Source organism: Ambystoma mexicanum, chromosome 3q, assembly GCF_040938575.1.
Source record: "Ambystoma mexicanum isolate Mex_15411 chromosome 3q, UKY_AmexF1_1, whole genome shotgun sequence".
Classification (NCBI taxonomy): Eukaryota; Metazoa; Chordata; class Amphibia; order Caudata; family Ambystomatidae; genus Ambystoma; species Ambystoma mexicanum.
Genome location: NC_090926.1, coordinates 1,243,261,678 through 1,243,275,040, shown reverse-complemented (window position 1 = coordinate 1,243,275,040; position 13,363 = coordinate 1,243,261,678). Strand labels below are relative to the sequence as shown.

At 48.7% G+C, this 13,363-nt stretch overlaps 1 protein-coding gene across 13 annotated transcripts in view; it reads right to left on the bottom strand.

Moving 5' to 3' along the window:
• NFIX (nuclear factor I X) overlaps positions 1-13,363 on the bottom strand; it is a 2,606,865-nt gene that overhangs the window by 638,394 nt on the left and 1,955,108 nt on the right. For all 13 annotated transcript variants that reach the window (XM_069604191.1, XM_069604190.1, XM_069604198.1 and 10 more), the window contains one exon: positions 10,805-10,879. In XM_069604191.1, coding sequence (XP_069460292.1) covers positions 10,805-10,879 — 75 coding nt within the window. The remainder of the gene's footprint in view (positions 1-10,804; positions 10,880-13,363) is intronic.

Genomic DNA, 13,363 nt, shown 5'->3' with positions numbered 1-13,363 from the left:
GAGAAGAGGTTCCTCAGGACTGCTTGCCCGAAGGCTGTGTCAAGAGTGTGCACAGCCATCTAGACAATAATGCTTGCAGAATGCTGAGGGGGTAGCCCAGGTAGCCGCCCTGCGGATGTTTGCCATGGCAAACACCTCTGGAAGGTGACTGCTGGGTACAACGTCCTTGCATCACGGGACATTTTTTTGCGGGCAGGGTTTTTTACCGCAAATTTTCTATAGAAAAATAACCTAATTCTTTTGGGGGGATTAAAAAATTATGTATATGGGATTTGGGTTTTTGGTAATAGATATAAACTGAAAGGGAATGGGGGGTTGGTGGAACCCCCGTCAAAAAGAAAAAAATAAATACTTGATGGGTTTTTTCGATAAGAAATTTGCAGTAAAAAACCCAGCGAAAAATCATCCTGCGATGAAATGATATGGACCGACTGCTGTTGCCTTGGCCCTGACCGCATGAGCATGAAGATTTGCTGACCTCGACTCACCAAAGGTGATGAATAACGCATCTGACTTGTGGAAGCCTTTTGTCATGTCCCGGTCGAACTTCAGGGCTTGCCTGACATCCAGACAGTGTAATACCTATTCTGTCTCATCCTTTGGGTTGGGAAAGAAAGATGGCAGAACTATTTCCTTGTTGAGATGAAACAAACACACCACCTTTGAGAGAAAAGAAGGGTGGGTGCCTGAATTTCACTGATCCTAGGTGCTAAGGTGAGGCCCACCAGGAGTGCTGTCTTGATCGTGACCAATCTGGCTCGAATGGTTTATGCGCCATGGTGCGGAGCACCACATTAAGATCCCAGACCGGGTGTGGACAGCTGACGGGGGTGGGTACATTCTCGTCAGCCCTGTAAGATGCCTCTTGACCACAGGGTTGGACGAGGAGAATGAGCTAGTCTCCGAATTTCTGTAAGCACCTTTAGCCGGCAGGTAGGTGCGGCACGTGTCCACCTGAACCCCTGACTCTACCAGATGAGGCTAGAACGATAGCACCTGATCAAGCGTGCACGCCAATGGGGCTATCCCCTTTCCCTCGGCCCAGCAGCAGAACCTGGTCCATTTACTCCTGTAATGGCTCTTGGTGGAGTCACTTCTTGCCTTCTGTATTATCCTCAAGTTGTATTTAGACAAGTGGAGGTGCTGCAAGGTTACATGCTCAGGAACCAGGCTGCTAGGGCTAATTTCTCCAGGGAGGGGTGAACCACTGCCCCTGCCCCTTGCTGGGAGAGGAACGTCGCTCCCCTGACTGAAAGAGGCACCGGGGCCTGCGCCGAGAACCGTATGAGGTCCAAAATGGTCTTGCTGGCCACTGGAGCGGTATCAGAATGAGTCCTACGTTTCGAGGTTCCCTGACCTTGCAGATGACCTTGTGGATTAGCTCAGTTGGAGGGAATGCGTAAACCCACATCCCGCTCCATTGTAGGTGTAAGGTATCCCGAAAAGAGCCTCTGGCCCAGGCAATCCAGGAGGCAAACTGTTGGCATGCCAGTTCTACTCCGCAGTGAATAGGTCAATGCGGGGCTGAATCCACATCCTGAAGATCTCCAGCAGGGCTTGTTGGTTCAAATGACAATCGTAGTTTTCGACACCCAACCTGCTGTGTTTGCCCGCCTCTAGGTTTGACTCCTCCGTCAGGTGAATTTCAGAGAGCCATATGTTGTGGTATATAGCCCATTCCCAGATCTCAATCATGAGCCTGCACAGGAGCAACGATCTGGTGCTCCCTGGTTGGTTGACCTAGTACATGCAGGTGGAGCTGTCTGTCTGAATGCAAACTGAGCTGTCCTTGGTCACCAGTAAAAATGCCCTCAGAGCCAGCTGAATGGCTGTCAGCTCGAGCAGGTTTATGTGATTCATCCGGTCTTGTCTTGACCACAGACCATGTATGTTATGTTATAGGCATTTGTGTAAGCGCACGTTCACCCGGAGGCATCCTGTGGTTGCCCAGCATGGCTTCCCACCCCTGCCTGTAGTGATGGTAAAAGTAGGAGGGGGCTGTCTGAACGGTCTGCGCGTCATAAGATTGGTCTCTTGCCTCCCCCAAACCAAATCCTGGTTGAGTTCCGCCGGGATGGTGACTGAAGTTGCCTGGGAGCCGGTCTCCTGGTTCCAGGAGGCTGCAAGGTGTAACTGAGCCCTCCTCATTTTGGGCCTTGCATGTGGAACGGCCAGCAGGCCACAACTCCCAACAGATGATGGTACCACCAGGCCAAAGTTGTTGACCTGCTGTGAAAATGACCAATAGCCGCCGTCGGCTGAGGGATGCCCAGGTACACCGCCAATCCCGCAAGACTATCGCGGAAGGCCCTCGCTGAAGGCAAGGTGTCCTGATCTTCCTCTTCATCCGTGCCCCCATGATCTGCAGGATCCGTGGGTGGCGCCATCCGTGCGCCCGTGGCCTGAGGCGCCACAGGCAGCAGGGACAGGGCTGTGATGCTAGGCTGCGCAGCAGCCGGTGTCTGTGTAAGCGGTGAGGCTACCATGACTACAGGCGGCGGCTGCTGCCACTGCACTGGAGTCGAGGGCTGTGTAGGCGTAGGAGGAAGCCTCTCCTTAATAATTCCCTTCAGGATGCCCCCCATTTGAGATTTGAGGAGACTATGCACCACGTGGCTGCCCAGAGTTGCTCCCCACCCTTGGAAGGAGGAATCTGTTATAATCGTATATTCCGGCTTGGGCTGACTGAACGGTCTGCCTGCCAGGAGGTTGGCTTCCTGCCTCCACCATCCGAGATCCTGATGGAGGTGTGCCGGTAACTTCTGCCATTTGAGCCCCGGTCTCTTGGCTCTGTGAGGCCAAGAAATGCAGCTGAAGCCTCTACATTTTGAGCCTGGTGTGAGGAAGCGCCATGAGACGCGTTACCATTATCCCTAACAGGTGCTGATACCACCATGCTGTGGTTATTGCCCTGCTATGGAAGTATCCCGCTGCCGCCTTGATTGCTGCTACTTTTTCCCTTGTGGGGAACATCGTCTGTCTGTGAGTGTCCCCACAAGAGCCTGAGAACTCTAGGGTTTGTGTAGGCTGAAGTTGTGACTTATGGAAGTTGATTGAGAACCCAGGTGGCATAGTGTGCTTATTATTTTGCAGGTTGTGCTCCTGACTTGCTCTGGCGACTGCGCTCTTGACTAGTCAGTCGTCGAGGTATGGATATACATGGTGGCCGTCTGCCCTGAGCAACACAGCCACCACGTTCATGAGCCTTGTGAAGACCCTTGGTGCTGAGTTGAGGCCAAACGGTAGTACCTTGTATTGAAAATGTAGTTTCATGATCTGAAATCTGAGGAACGAACGATGATGCTGCCAAATTGGGACTTGTAAGTAAGCGCATCCTTCAGATTCAGGAAGCATTCCCAGTCTCCCCACACAGTGACTCTGCTATCAGAGTTGGCGTAACCATTTTGGACTTTTGCAAGGGCAGATACATGTTTAAGAAGAATAGATCCAGGACCGCTTGCAGGCCTGTCTGGTTCTTCTTTTGAATAGCGAAGATGCAAGAATAAAATCCCAACCCTTGTTGCAGGATTGGGACCTCCTCCACCGCCTTATCGTGAGCGTATCTCTGCTAGGAGTGATGGTGTCCCGATTTGGGGAAGAGGGGAGAAGAAGCGGAGAGGGACGGAATTGGAAGACGGAAGCCCTGAGAGACTTCCGATACCAGCTACAGGTCCGCAAACAGAGTCCGCCAGGAATGACTGTGGTGGGCTAACCTGCCTCCCACTGGGGTGCTGAGGATTGGATCTGAAGTAATCCGTCATTGTTTCTTTGGCTCAGAGTCTGGGGCTTGCGAGGGGGACTGGAAGAGCCCTTTATGGGATGATTAATGTTGTTTCTGACGATGCTGACACGGTGATTGGTCTGGTTGCCTGGTTCTGCAGTCCCGGAAACCCCAGAAGCTGCCAAACATTCTACCCCTATCTGTTTGAGCCCGCCCCTGCCCAAACTTTTGGCTGCTGGCTTTGTAAGAATGGCCAGTGATTTGGCAGTCTGGGAGCTGCTTTTCCTTTTGTCCACCTCCTCGTTTGTGGTGGAGTGAAACAGGTCACCCCCTTCAAATGGAAGGTCAAGAATTCTTTCCTGGACATCAGGATTGAATCTGGTGTCTTTAAGCCAGGCCGTCCGTCTCATGTCCTTTGCCACACATATCGCTCTACCTGCTGTATCGATGTACGCAACTCTGGCTTCCATAAGGTCTTGGGCCACAATCTTGGCCTCCGCCAACCCGGCCTTAAAGGAGGCTTGCTTGTGGGATGGCAGGTCCAGGAGGGCCATAGCCTTTGATTAGCTGCAGCCAAAATGGCATTGCCCTGCCTGAGGTGAAGCCTGGCGTTAGAGTACACCTTTTTGCCGTAGGCCTCTAGGACCTTCTCCTCCTTGACCACCAGCACCGATATGGATGTGTTGGTCGAGGATGCCTATGGTTTGGCATACATGGAGGTCGCTGCGATGACCGATGATAGAGGCTGAGGGTGCACGGACAAGAGTAGTGAGTCGCCCTCCACTTGCCTATACTATAAGCTTTTTGTTGACTCGGTGTGTGGAGTGTGGCTTGGCTGATCACTTTCTGGTCTGGGTCTCCACGTTCCTCTGCAGAGGTATACCGGATCTAGCGTCTGCACGGATGGTAAGGACCTCCGTCAAGACATCTGCTTCTGGGTGCTTCATTTGGGGCTGGGGAATGCCAAGGTACTCAGCCAGGCCGGCAATCCTGTTGTGAAATGCTCTCGCTGAGGAAGGCATGTCTTATTCTTCTTCGTCTGTGTCTTGTTGATCCCCCGTGTCTGCGGGTTCCTCTAACGGTGTGCTACCGGACAGAGGAGTGGTGACTGGAGGCGGAGGCAATGCTGTGCCAACCGGAGTGGTCGGTGACGGAGTAGTTTGAGGGAGCAATGGCTCTTCGGCTTGGAGCCTGTGGCTGTACTGGCGCTGGCTGTGGGGGGAGGATGGGAGGGTTCATGTCCTGGATTATACCTTTAAGAATGCTTCCCATTTGTGTGGACCGCATAAGTGTCAGGAACTTATTGAAGAAGCGCTCCTCACAGGCTGGTTGTGTGCGTTTTTGCACCGGCACCTGCGTCGGCAGAGTCATGAATACTTGTTATCTGCCCCGCTGTGCCTGTCATATTTGTAAGAAGCCTTTGTGTACGGCATTTGCCCCACTGTGGTCAGATAGGTGGTGCAAAATGTGACCTGTAGCGTGGATACTTGAGACCCTTCTGCCCTGGTGGTGGTTTCCCTCACTGGATTGGCACGCATCTAGTCTGAGAGCCATTATATCCGCGTGGGGTGCTGTTTGGTCCAGCCACATGCTTCCGTGGTTGTACTAGGCCTATGTTCAGCCTGTTTGCTTGGATGCATAGGCTCCGCCCCTCCCTGCACCTCAGGCGCAGGCATGGTAGGCTGTTGGCCCTCGGCCATGAGGCCGGTAGTGCTGTCTGTGCTGTGTATAGGCGCCCCCTCAGTCCTAGGCCTAGCAATAGAGCAATGCCCCTTAGGATGTGTCGTAGTGTTTAAGCCACTAGGTTTCTTGGCGACGAGACCGGGGGGATCTTCAGATCCCTCAGCCATTAGGCCGGTAGCTTCCTGAGCCTTATGATATGATATGATATGATGCTTTATTTATATAGCGCCTATAAACAACGGGCCTTATTATGAGTCCGGCGGTAGCCGTGCCGGTAAAAACATTACAGCCAAGGGGGTCGCGACGGCAGGGCGCCGGAAAAAAGAAAATCCCCATTCTCATTCGAGTCCCATTGGACTCAATGGGAATGGGGAGGAAGGATGCAACGGCACTGTGTGGAACAGCGCTGGTGCATCCGTCAAAGTCTGCGGGCGGATGCCGTACCGCCCGCCAGGTCAGACCTGGTGGGCTGAAAGGCACCCGCTCGCAGAACTCATAGTTTGCCGGTCCGTAAACAACGGTACCGGCAAGCTTAACGGTACCATTGTTTCCGGACCAGCAAACTTGTAATGAGGCCCAATGTGTTTCAAAGCACTTCATGACAAGGAAGGGAACATGGGAAAATACAAAATATTCTTACATGCCATGAACAACAAAAATGTGAAATTAACTATCGTACTCGATCGTACTCGGCCTAACAACATTTCAGATAGGGCAAGTGCTAAGACACAGATAGGAAGGAGATGGCGACTACCTTACTAGGCCTGATGACATTTCTGGTAGAGCCGGAGAATACACGAGGTGAGGGAGAGGGGTGTAGAAAGGAGGGAGAGGAACAAAAGAAGCGACTATTGTACTAGGCCTGATGACATTTCAGATAGTGCTGGGGGGGAAGGGTGGGCGGTCAGGAGACAAATCATTGTTACTATCATACTAGGTCCAAGGACAGTTCTGATAGATTAAGTGCGTAGAAGAAAGTAGGGAGGGGGGAGGAGACCGAAAGAAGGGGAAAGGAGAGAAAACAACAGAGAATAAAAAGTGAAAAGAGCAGAGAAGCAGAGTGGAGAGCGAAAACATTTGCAGAGGTCAGTAAAACGGATGTATACGAATTGTTCGAACTACAATTGTTCGAATTAGAATTGACCTTTGCACAATTGACCGAATTGTGAAGGTCAATTGTTACATATATGCGGGGGGGAAACCCCCCCGCAACCCCCCATTATATATATAAATATATATATATAAATATGTACATATATATATATATATATATATATATATATATATATATATATATATATATATATATATGTGTGTGCGGTCAATTGTGCAAAGGTCAATTCGGACCCTCGACTTTCGGTCAATTCGGTAATTCGAACAATTGTGTACGAACAATTTGAGTAATACCCAGTAAAACACATAATGTTGCAAAGGAACAAAAAGGTAGGCAAGGATTCAGGGCCAACCTGAGTACGAGATCCAGGGGTGGTCCAGCATGAGAGTTGAGGGGGTGAAGCACCAAGAGTCAATGGGCCTCATTACACGGTAGGAGGTAACCATGGCGCTAATAGCGCCATGGCTGCCTCCAAAACCTTACCGACTCCGCCCTGGTGAATGGAGCAATTACCGGTCCATTCCAAGGTTGGTGGGACCGGTAATTCCCCATTCACCAGGGCCCTTCCCCATTCCCATTTTAGCCCCCATAGGGCTCAATGGCAATGGGGAGGGTGCTAATAACTCTATTAGCTCTAAAGTCTCTTTGCAGGTCCTGTCCTTAATGCCTGGAAAAACCAGGCGTTAAGGGAGGCCCCTCAAAGGGAACTCGTAGTAGGGAGGTAGGGGATTACCGGCACCGGTGCCCTTACCGGTGCCGGTGATCCCCTACTGCCTACCGTGTAATGAGGCCCAATGTCTCCAAAAGTCAAAATCCAAGCATAGGCAAAAGTCATTGTTGGTGAACCCTTTGTGAATCAAGACAACTCCTGCAATGAATGGGGGGGAGAGGGGTTGGAAGAAAGGATATGGGGAAGGGGACACAATGCGAAATCACGGGGGCCAGAGGTGGGTGGGGGACACAGTGCGACAACACGGGGGACCAGAGTGGGGTTTGGGGACACAATGCGACAAAATGGGGGAGCAGAGGGGGGTGGAGGACACAGAGCACCATCACGGGGGACCAGGAGGGTGTGGGGGACACAGTGAGATAACACGGGGACCAGAGGGGGGTGGGGGACACAATGCAACAACACGGGGGACCAGAGGGGGAGGGGGACATAATGCAACAACACAGGGGACCAGAGGGGGGATGGCGGACACAGTGCGTCAACACAGGGAACCGGAGGTGGTTGGGGGACACAATGCAGCAACACAGGGGACCAGAGGGGGAGGGGAACACAATGCGAAATCACAGGGGACCAGAGGGGTGTGGGGACACTGTGCATCCACACGGGGGACCAGAAGGGGGTGGGGGGCACAATGTGACAACACGGGGGACCAGAGCAGGGTGGTGGACACAATGACACAACACGGGGGACCAGAAGGGGGTGGGGGATATAGTGCGCCAACACGGGGGACCAGAGGGGGGTGGGAACACGATGTGAAAACACAGGGGACCAGAGGGTGGTGGGGGACTCAAAGCGACATCACGGGGGATGACAGGGGGGTGGCGGATACAGTGCGTCAACAGAGGGGACCAGAGGGGGGTGGGGGACACATTGCAACAACACAGGGGACCAGAGAGGAGAGGGACACAATGCGAAATCACACGGGGGACCAGAGGGGGAGGGGGACACAATGCGAAATCACAGGGGACCAGAGGGGGGTGGGGACACTGTGTGACCACACGGGGGACCAGAAGGGGGTGGGGACACAATGTGACAACACGGGGGACCAGAGCAGGGTGGGGGACACAGTGCCACGACACGGGGGACCAGAGGGGGGTGGGGGACACAGTGCGCCAACGCGGGGGACCAGAGGGAGATGGTAACATAATGCGCCAACACGGGGGACCAGAGGGGGAGAGGGACATAATGCAACAGCACGGGGGATGAGAGGGGGGTGGCGGACACAGTGTGTCAACACAGGGGACCAGAGGGGGGTGGGGGACACATTGCAACAACACAGGGGACCAGAGGGAGGTGGGGATACTGTGCGACCACACGGGGGACCAGAAGGGGGTGGGGGACATAATGTGACAACACGGGGACCAGAGCAGGGTGGGGGACACAGTGCCACAACACGGGGGACCAGAGGGGGATGGGGGACAGTGCGCCAACGCAGGGGACCCGAGGGGTGTGGGAACACAATGCGAAAACACAGGGGACCAGAGGGGGTGGGGTACTCAAAGCGACATCGCGGGGGACCAGAGGGGGGTGGGGGACACAGTGCAACATCACGGGGGACCAGAGGGTTGTTGGGGACACAATGCGACAACATGGGGACGAGAGGGGGGAAGGGGACACAGTGCAACAACACAGGGGACCAGAGGGGGATGGGGAACACATTGCGACATCACTGGTGACCAGAGGGGGTGGGGGACACAGAGCGACAACATGGGGCCCAGAGGTGGGTGGTGGACACAGTGCGACAACACAGGGGAGGGTGGGGGACACAATGCAACAAAACGGGGAACCAGAGGGGTTGGGAAGCATACCTTGATACCCTTTTTGCCTGTAACAGAGCCTAATTGGCCCCTCCCAGTAGGCGGGCTTCCCTGGGAAGGAGTCATCCTTGCGGGGTGTTTTAGAAAATAATATAATAATAATAATAATAATAATAATTAGGCTTTTATATAGCGCTACAAACCCTCAGGTATCTGAGCGCTGCTTATTATTACCCACGGTGTGTGGTGCTCATTTATCGACCTCGGAAGGATGAAAGGCTGAGTTTGGCCCCGCCGGGATTCGAACCTGCGTTAACAGGCTCTGCACGGGTGTCAAAGCGGGCGCTCTACTCGCTGTGCTACTTACCTTCTTGATTTTCCTTCTCGCGTATTCCTCTTGATGGTCTGGTGAAGATCTGGCAATCAGCTCCCTCCACTGTGCCAGCCGATACTTCAGGGACCGGGGAGTAAGCGCATTGCACGCTGAGCAGCCGTCCCATACGTGGTACTAGCCAGGGCACCGGAGTCAGAAGGCATGCAGGTCCGATGTGGTAAACAAACCGTCGCAAGATGGGCACCTGCTGCAGCCCGCCGGGGCCCACATGTGCTGGGGACTGGCAGGGCACCCGTGGGCGGTGTCCAGTAGGAATTTGTCATAGGGACTCAACCACGAGCGCTGGTGAAGTCAGTCTGCTTCCGTCGATGTGGAAAAGAGGACTGGGGTGTGGTACTGGTAGGAGGAGTCAAAGGAGCGCATGCTCTCGGGGCCGCGCTCCTGCGCGCAACTAAATTTAAAGGGAAAAACTATTTTTTCTGGTTAAACAGTTTCTATTCCTGTCCCTAGTCAAGGATGCCCTTACAGGATGGGGGAAAGGGGACATGACGTAGGAGTATGTGAGAGGCAGTAGGAGACTGGTAAGAGGTAGAAAGTAGAAAAGAAAGGTACAGAAAAAGAGAGGGATAGAGAGCAAAATAGAAGGGGGAAAGAAGAGTGCCAGATGAGAGTAGGCAATAGGCAGAGACAAAAGGGGTAGTAACAGCCAGGGGGTAGGAAGGTGCAGAAAAAGAGATGGGGTAGACCGTGACATACAGGGTGGAAAGAAGGGTGCAATACGAGAATAGGCAGAGAAGAAAGTGGGGTGGTAGGAGTCAGGTAAGGGTTAGAAATAAAGAAACAAGGAAACAGAAAAGAGAGGCGGTAAAGGTGATATACAAGGCGGAAGAGTGCAAAATAAGAGTAGGTAATAGGCAGAGAAGTGAGGCGCAGTAGGAACAAAGCAAGGGGTCGAAAGAAGGAACGATAAGTATAGAAATGAGAAAGAGTGAACGGTCAAAAAACCCACCCAAAGGGATAAACATGAAAGCACATAAGAAGAGCATGGAAAGCTAGATGGGAATGAAAAAAAGTGAACAGCAAAAGAAGGGATAAGTGAAATAAAGCAAACACTGTGACATGGCAAGAAAGGAAGGAAGTGCATAAAGAAGGATATGAAAACAACAGAGGTGGAAGAGTGGCAAACATCAAGACATTTTGGCAAGGAACATAAAAGAATGATTAAGAAGCACACAAAGTATACTCATGTCAGAGATAACAAGAAAGCAACTGGAGAAGGACAGAAAGGGCAGAAGGTACAACGGTCAGAGAAACAGGAAAAACTGAGAGAAAAAGAAGGCGAGGTATATTAACAATGACAAGAAAGAAATGAAAATGGCAGCCAAGGAAAACACTTTTTGTGAGTCCTATTGTGAATCATGCCATATTTCATTGTTCGCCAAATTTAAATAGAGTATGTTCTTACTTTGCGAGACTCGGACGAGCTCTGTAACGTTCCAGACGCCTGACGTCACAAAGCAGTCTTGGAAACTTAAATGCCCTGTGAAAAGAGACAAAGAGAATGTCACTTAAGCAATTCACTAGGAAGCCAGCACTTTTCTAAAGTGAAAATCGTCACACCACATTCATTAACAAATGACTTCCTTGGGCTCAATTTTCATCACTTGTGTTCTGTCAACTGACCACCTAAATCTTGATTTGTGTCATCCCCGAAAGAATCATTATCAAATTGAGAAACACAGCCTAACCAAGGCTCAAAGAGGAAGAACACGCAAGCGATGTGTACTTGCAGCAGATAAGAGAACACTAGAACTCAACAAAGGGTGTTCTACTGAGCAGTTTGCCCGAATGTGGTATCTACTCTGGTAGTGGAATCTAATGCATAATGTTTGCAGAAAGTGTGAGGATAGGGCAACAACGCTGCCTTACAAATGAATGTGAAATATTTTGTCAAACATATCTTTGATAAGCAACAGAGACTGTTTTTCCTGAACCAAATGTGAATATAGGTGCTTAAAAGTGCAACAACTGCTGACTCTTGTAACACTCAACAATGTATGTGTAACCCAGGCTAGCCTTCATTAATGGTGTAGTCCCACTTTTTAAAAATTAATTATTAAAGTGTTTTACCGGTTAACTGTAACCTTTTAACACTAATAGAGAATAATTGGGATCATACATTTACAACTTTGTTAATTAATATCATATCACATTGCATCATAAGTAACATCTGATCACAGTTTAACTTATAAAATCATCTAAACGTTAAAATGAATATAAAAAATGTCCTCAATACAATTAAAAATCTTTGGTATTGGTATTTGTATTGGCTACTAGTGGGATTATGAGCAATCTCGCCTTATTAGAACGTTCCTGCCGACTTTGCATGAATAAATCTGAGACTGAATCTGGTAAACATGTTCTAACCAGGTGGCCTGCCATGGCTAAAACCTATTCAATATGTTATGGTGATTTTATTTATTTATTTATTTTATTTTAATGTGATATAGTTTTTTAAACAAAAACTTTACACATGATTTCATAAAATTGTTATCAAATTACATAATACAGTAAATAAAAATGAATATCTTCATCATATACATTTATCAAGTTACACAGATTTCATCTTCATCTATTCTTTCATATAACTTCATCAAATACTCAGCTCAAATTTCATACAATTAGATACAATATAAAAGAGTACACTGCCTTCAATTTCACATAAACCTGTGTTGAATAAAATCCATAAGTAGAAAAGAAAATGTTTTTAACCGTGCAAGGAGAATGTAATTTATCAATCCATCCATAATCCATTGATCACTAATCAGTCCCTCCCTTAATTGTTCTTGTATACTTGCTATCCCCCAGAGCCATAAAGTCTCCGTCCCTATAAGCAAAGGATACTAAGCATCAATCACCAATCACCTATAATTCTTAAGCGAACTTTGAGTGGGGGAGTAACTATTCTTCAAGTTTTCCTTTAACCATATGCCATACTCTATATAGAGCCAGATGTAAACTTGCATTCAAAGTATTAATACACATATACCAAAAATCTTTCGACTTGATGTGATCTAAATTGTATTTTATTTATAGTATGGACCACATAAGCAGTAATGACTTCTGGTTAAGGGCAGTCAACGCTATTGGCATGAAACTTCATATTGCAATGTATAACGTATGGTTGATTATAGAGAGCCTACTATGTATAACTATATAGATGCTTTACTGCTCTGAGGCATCGGTTGGATAAAGTTTAACCTATGAATTGATAAGTGCTCACAGTTGATTTTTAGAAATCTTAGAATGTGATATTAATATGAGAAGGAATTGAATATAGGTAAACAAAGAATAATGTATGTGAATTACTTATATAACATTTAAACTTGAACTTTCTTTATTGTTAGTAGATTCAAATCCTTTTTTTAAATGTTTACTTCATTCTCTCAATTTTTACTGTTTTTTACATGTTTAAATAAGCTGTAATAGTACTTATGTATTATAATTCATATTGATTTATGAAATGTGAAAAGCTTATGTTAAGCTACAACACATTAACAAATAAATAAAATAAATTAAATTAAAAATCTTTACCGCCACATATAAAAAATAGTAAAATTGATAACCACATTTTTACCATCAAATCAAGACCCCCAGAAATACTGCAAGTTATAGGAAAAGGTCCATGTACCCCTATTCATACAAATCTATGCGGGAACGACAGTTTGCAAGTGGCGTGGGGTTTCCGCTTCTAATTTACATGATCGACATAATCGTTCTGCGTATGGAATATGTATCCAAGCACCTGTCCTCGAAAGGGTCAGGAGTTATTCAAGTCTGAGCAGCATGCAAACCGCCTCACTTTTTTGTGGTTTCTTGATATAACGAAAAGGGACGTTAATTGGAAAGCTTTTCCTTGTATACAGTGAGTAAGTTGATTTCCCAGACAGTATTGTTAATCGATTATTTCTATCCCATTTAGCTGCCTGCTCTTTGATCTCTTTACAATCATTACCAAAATGTT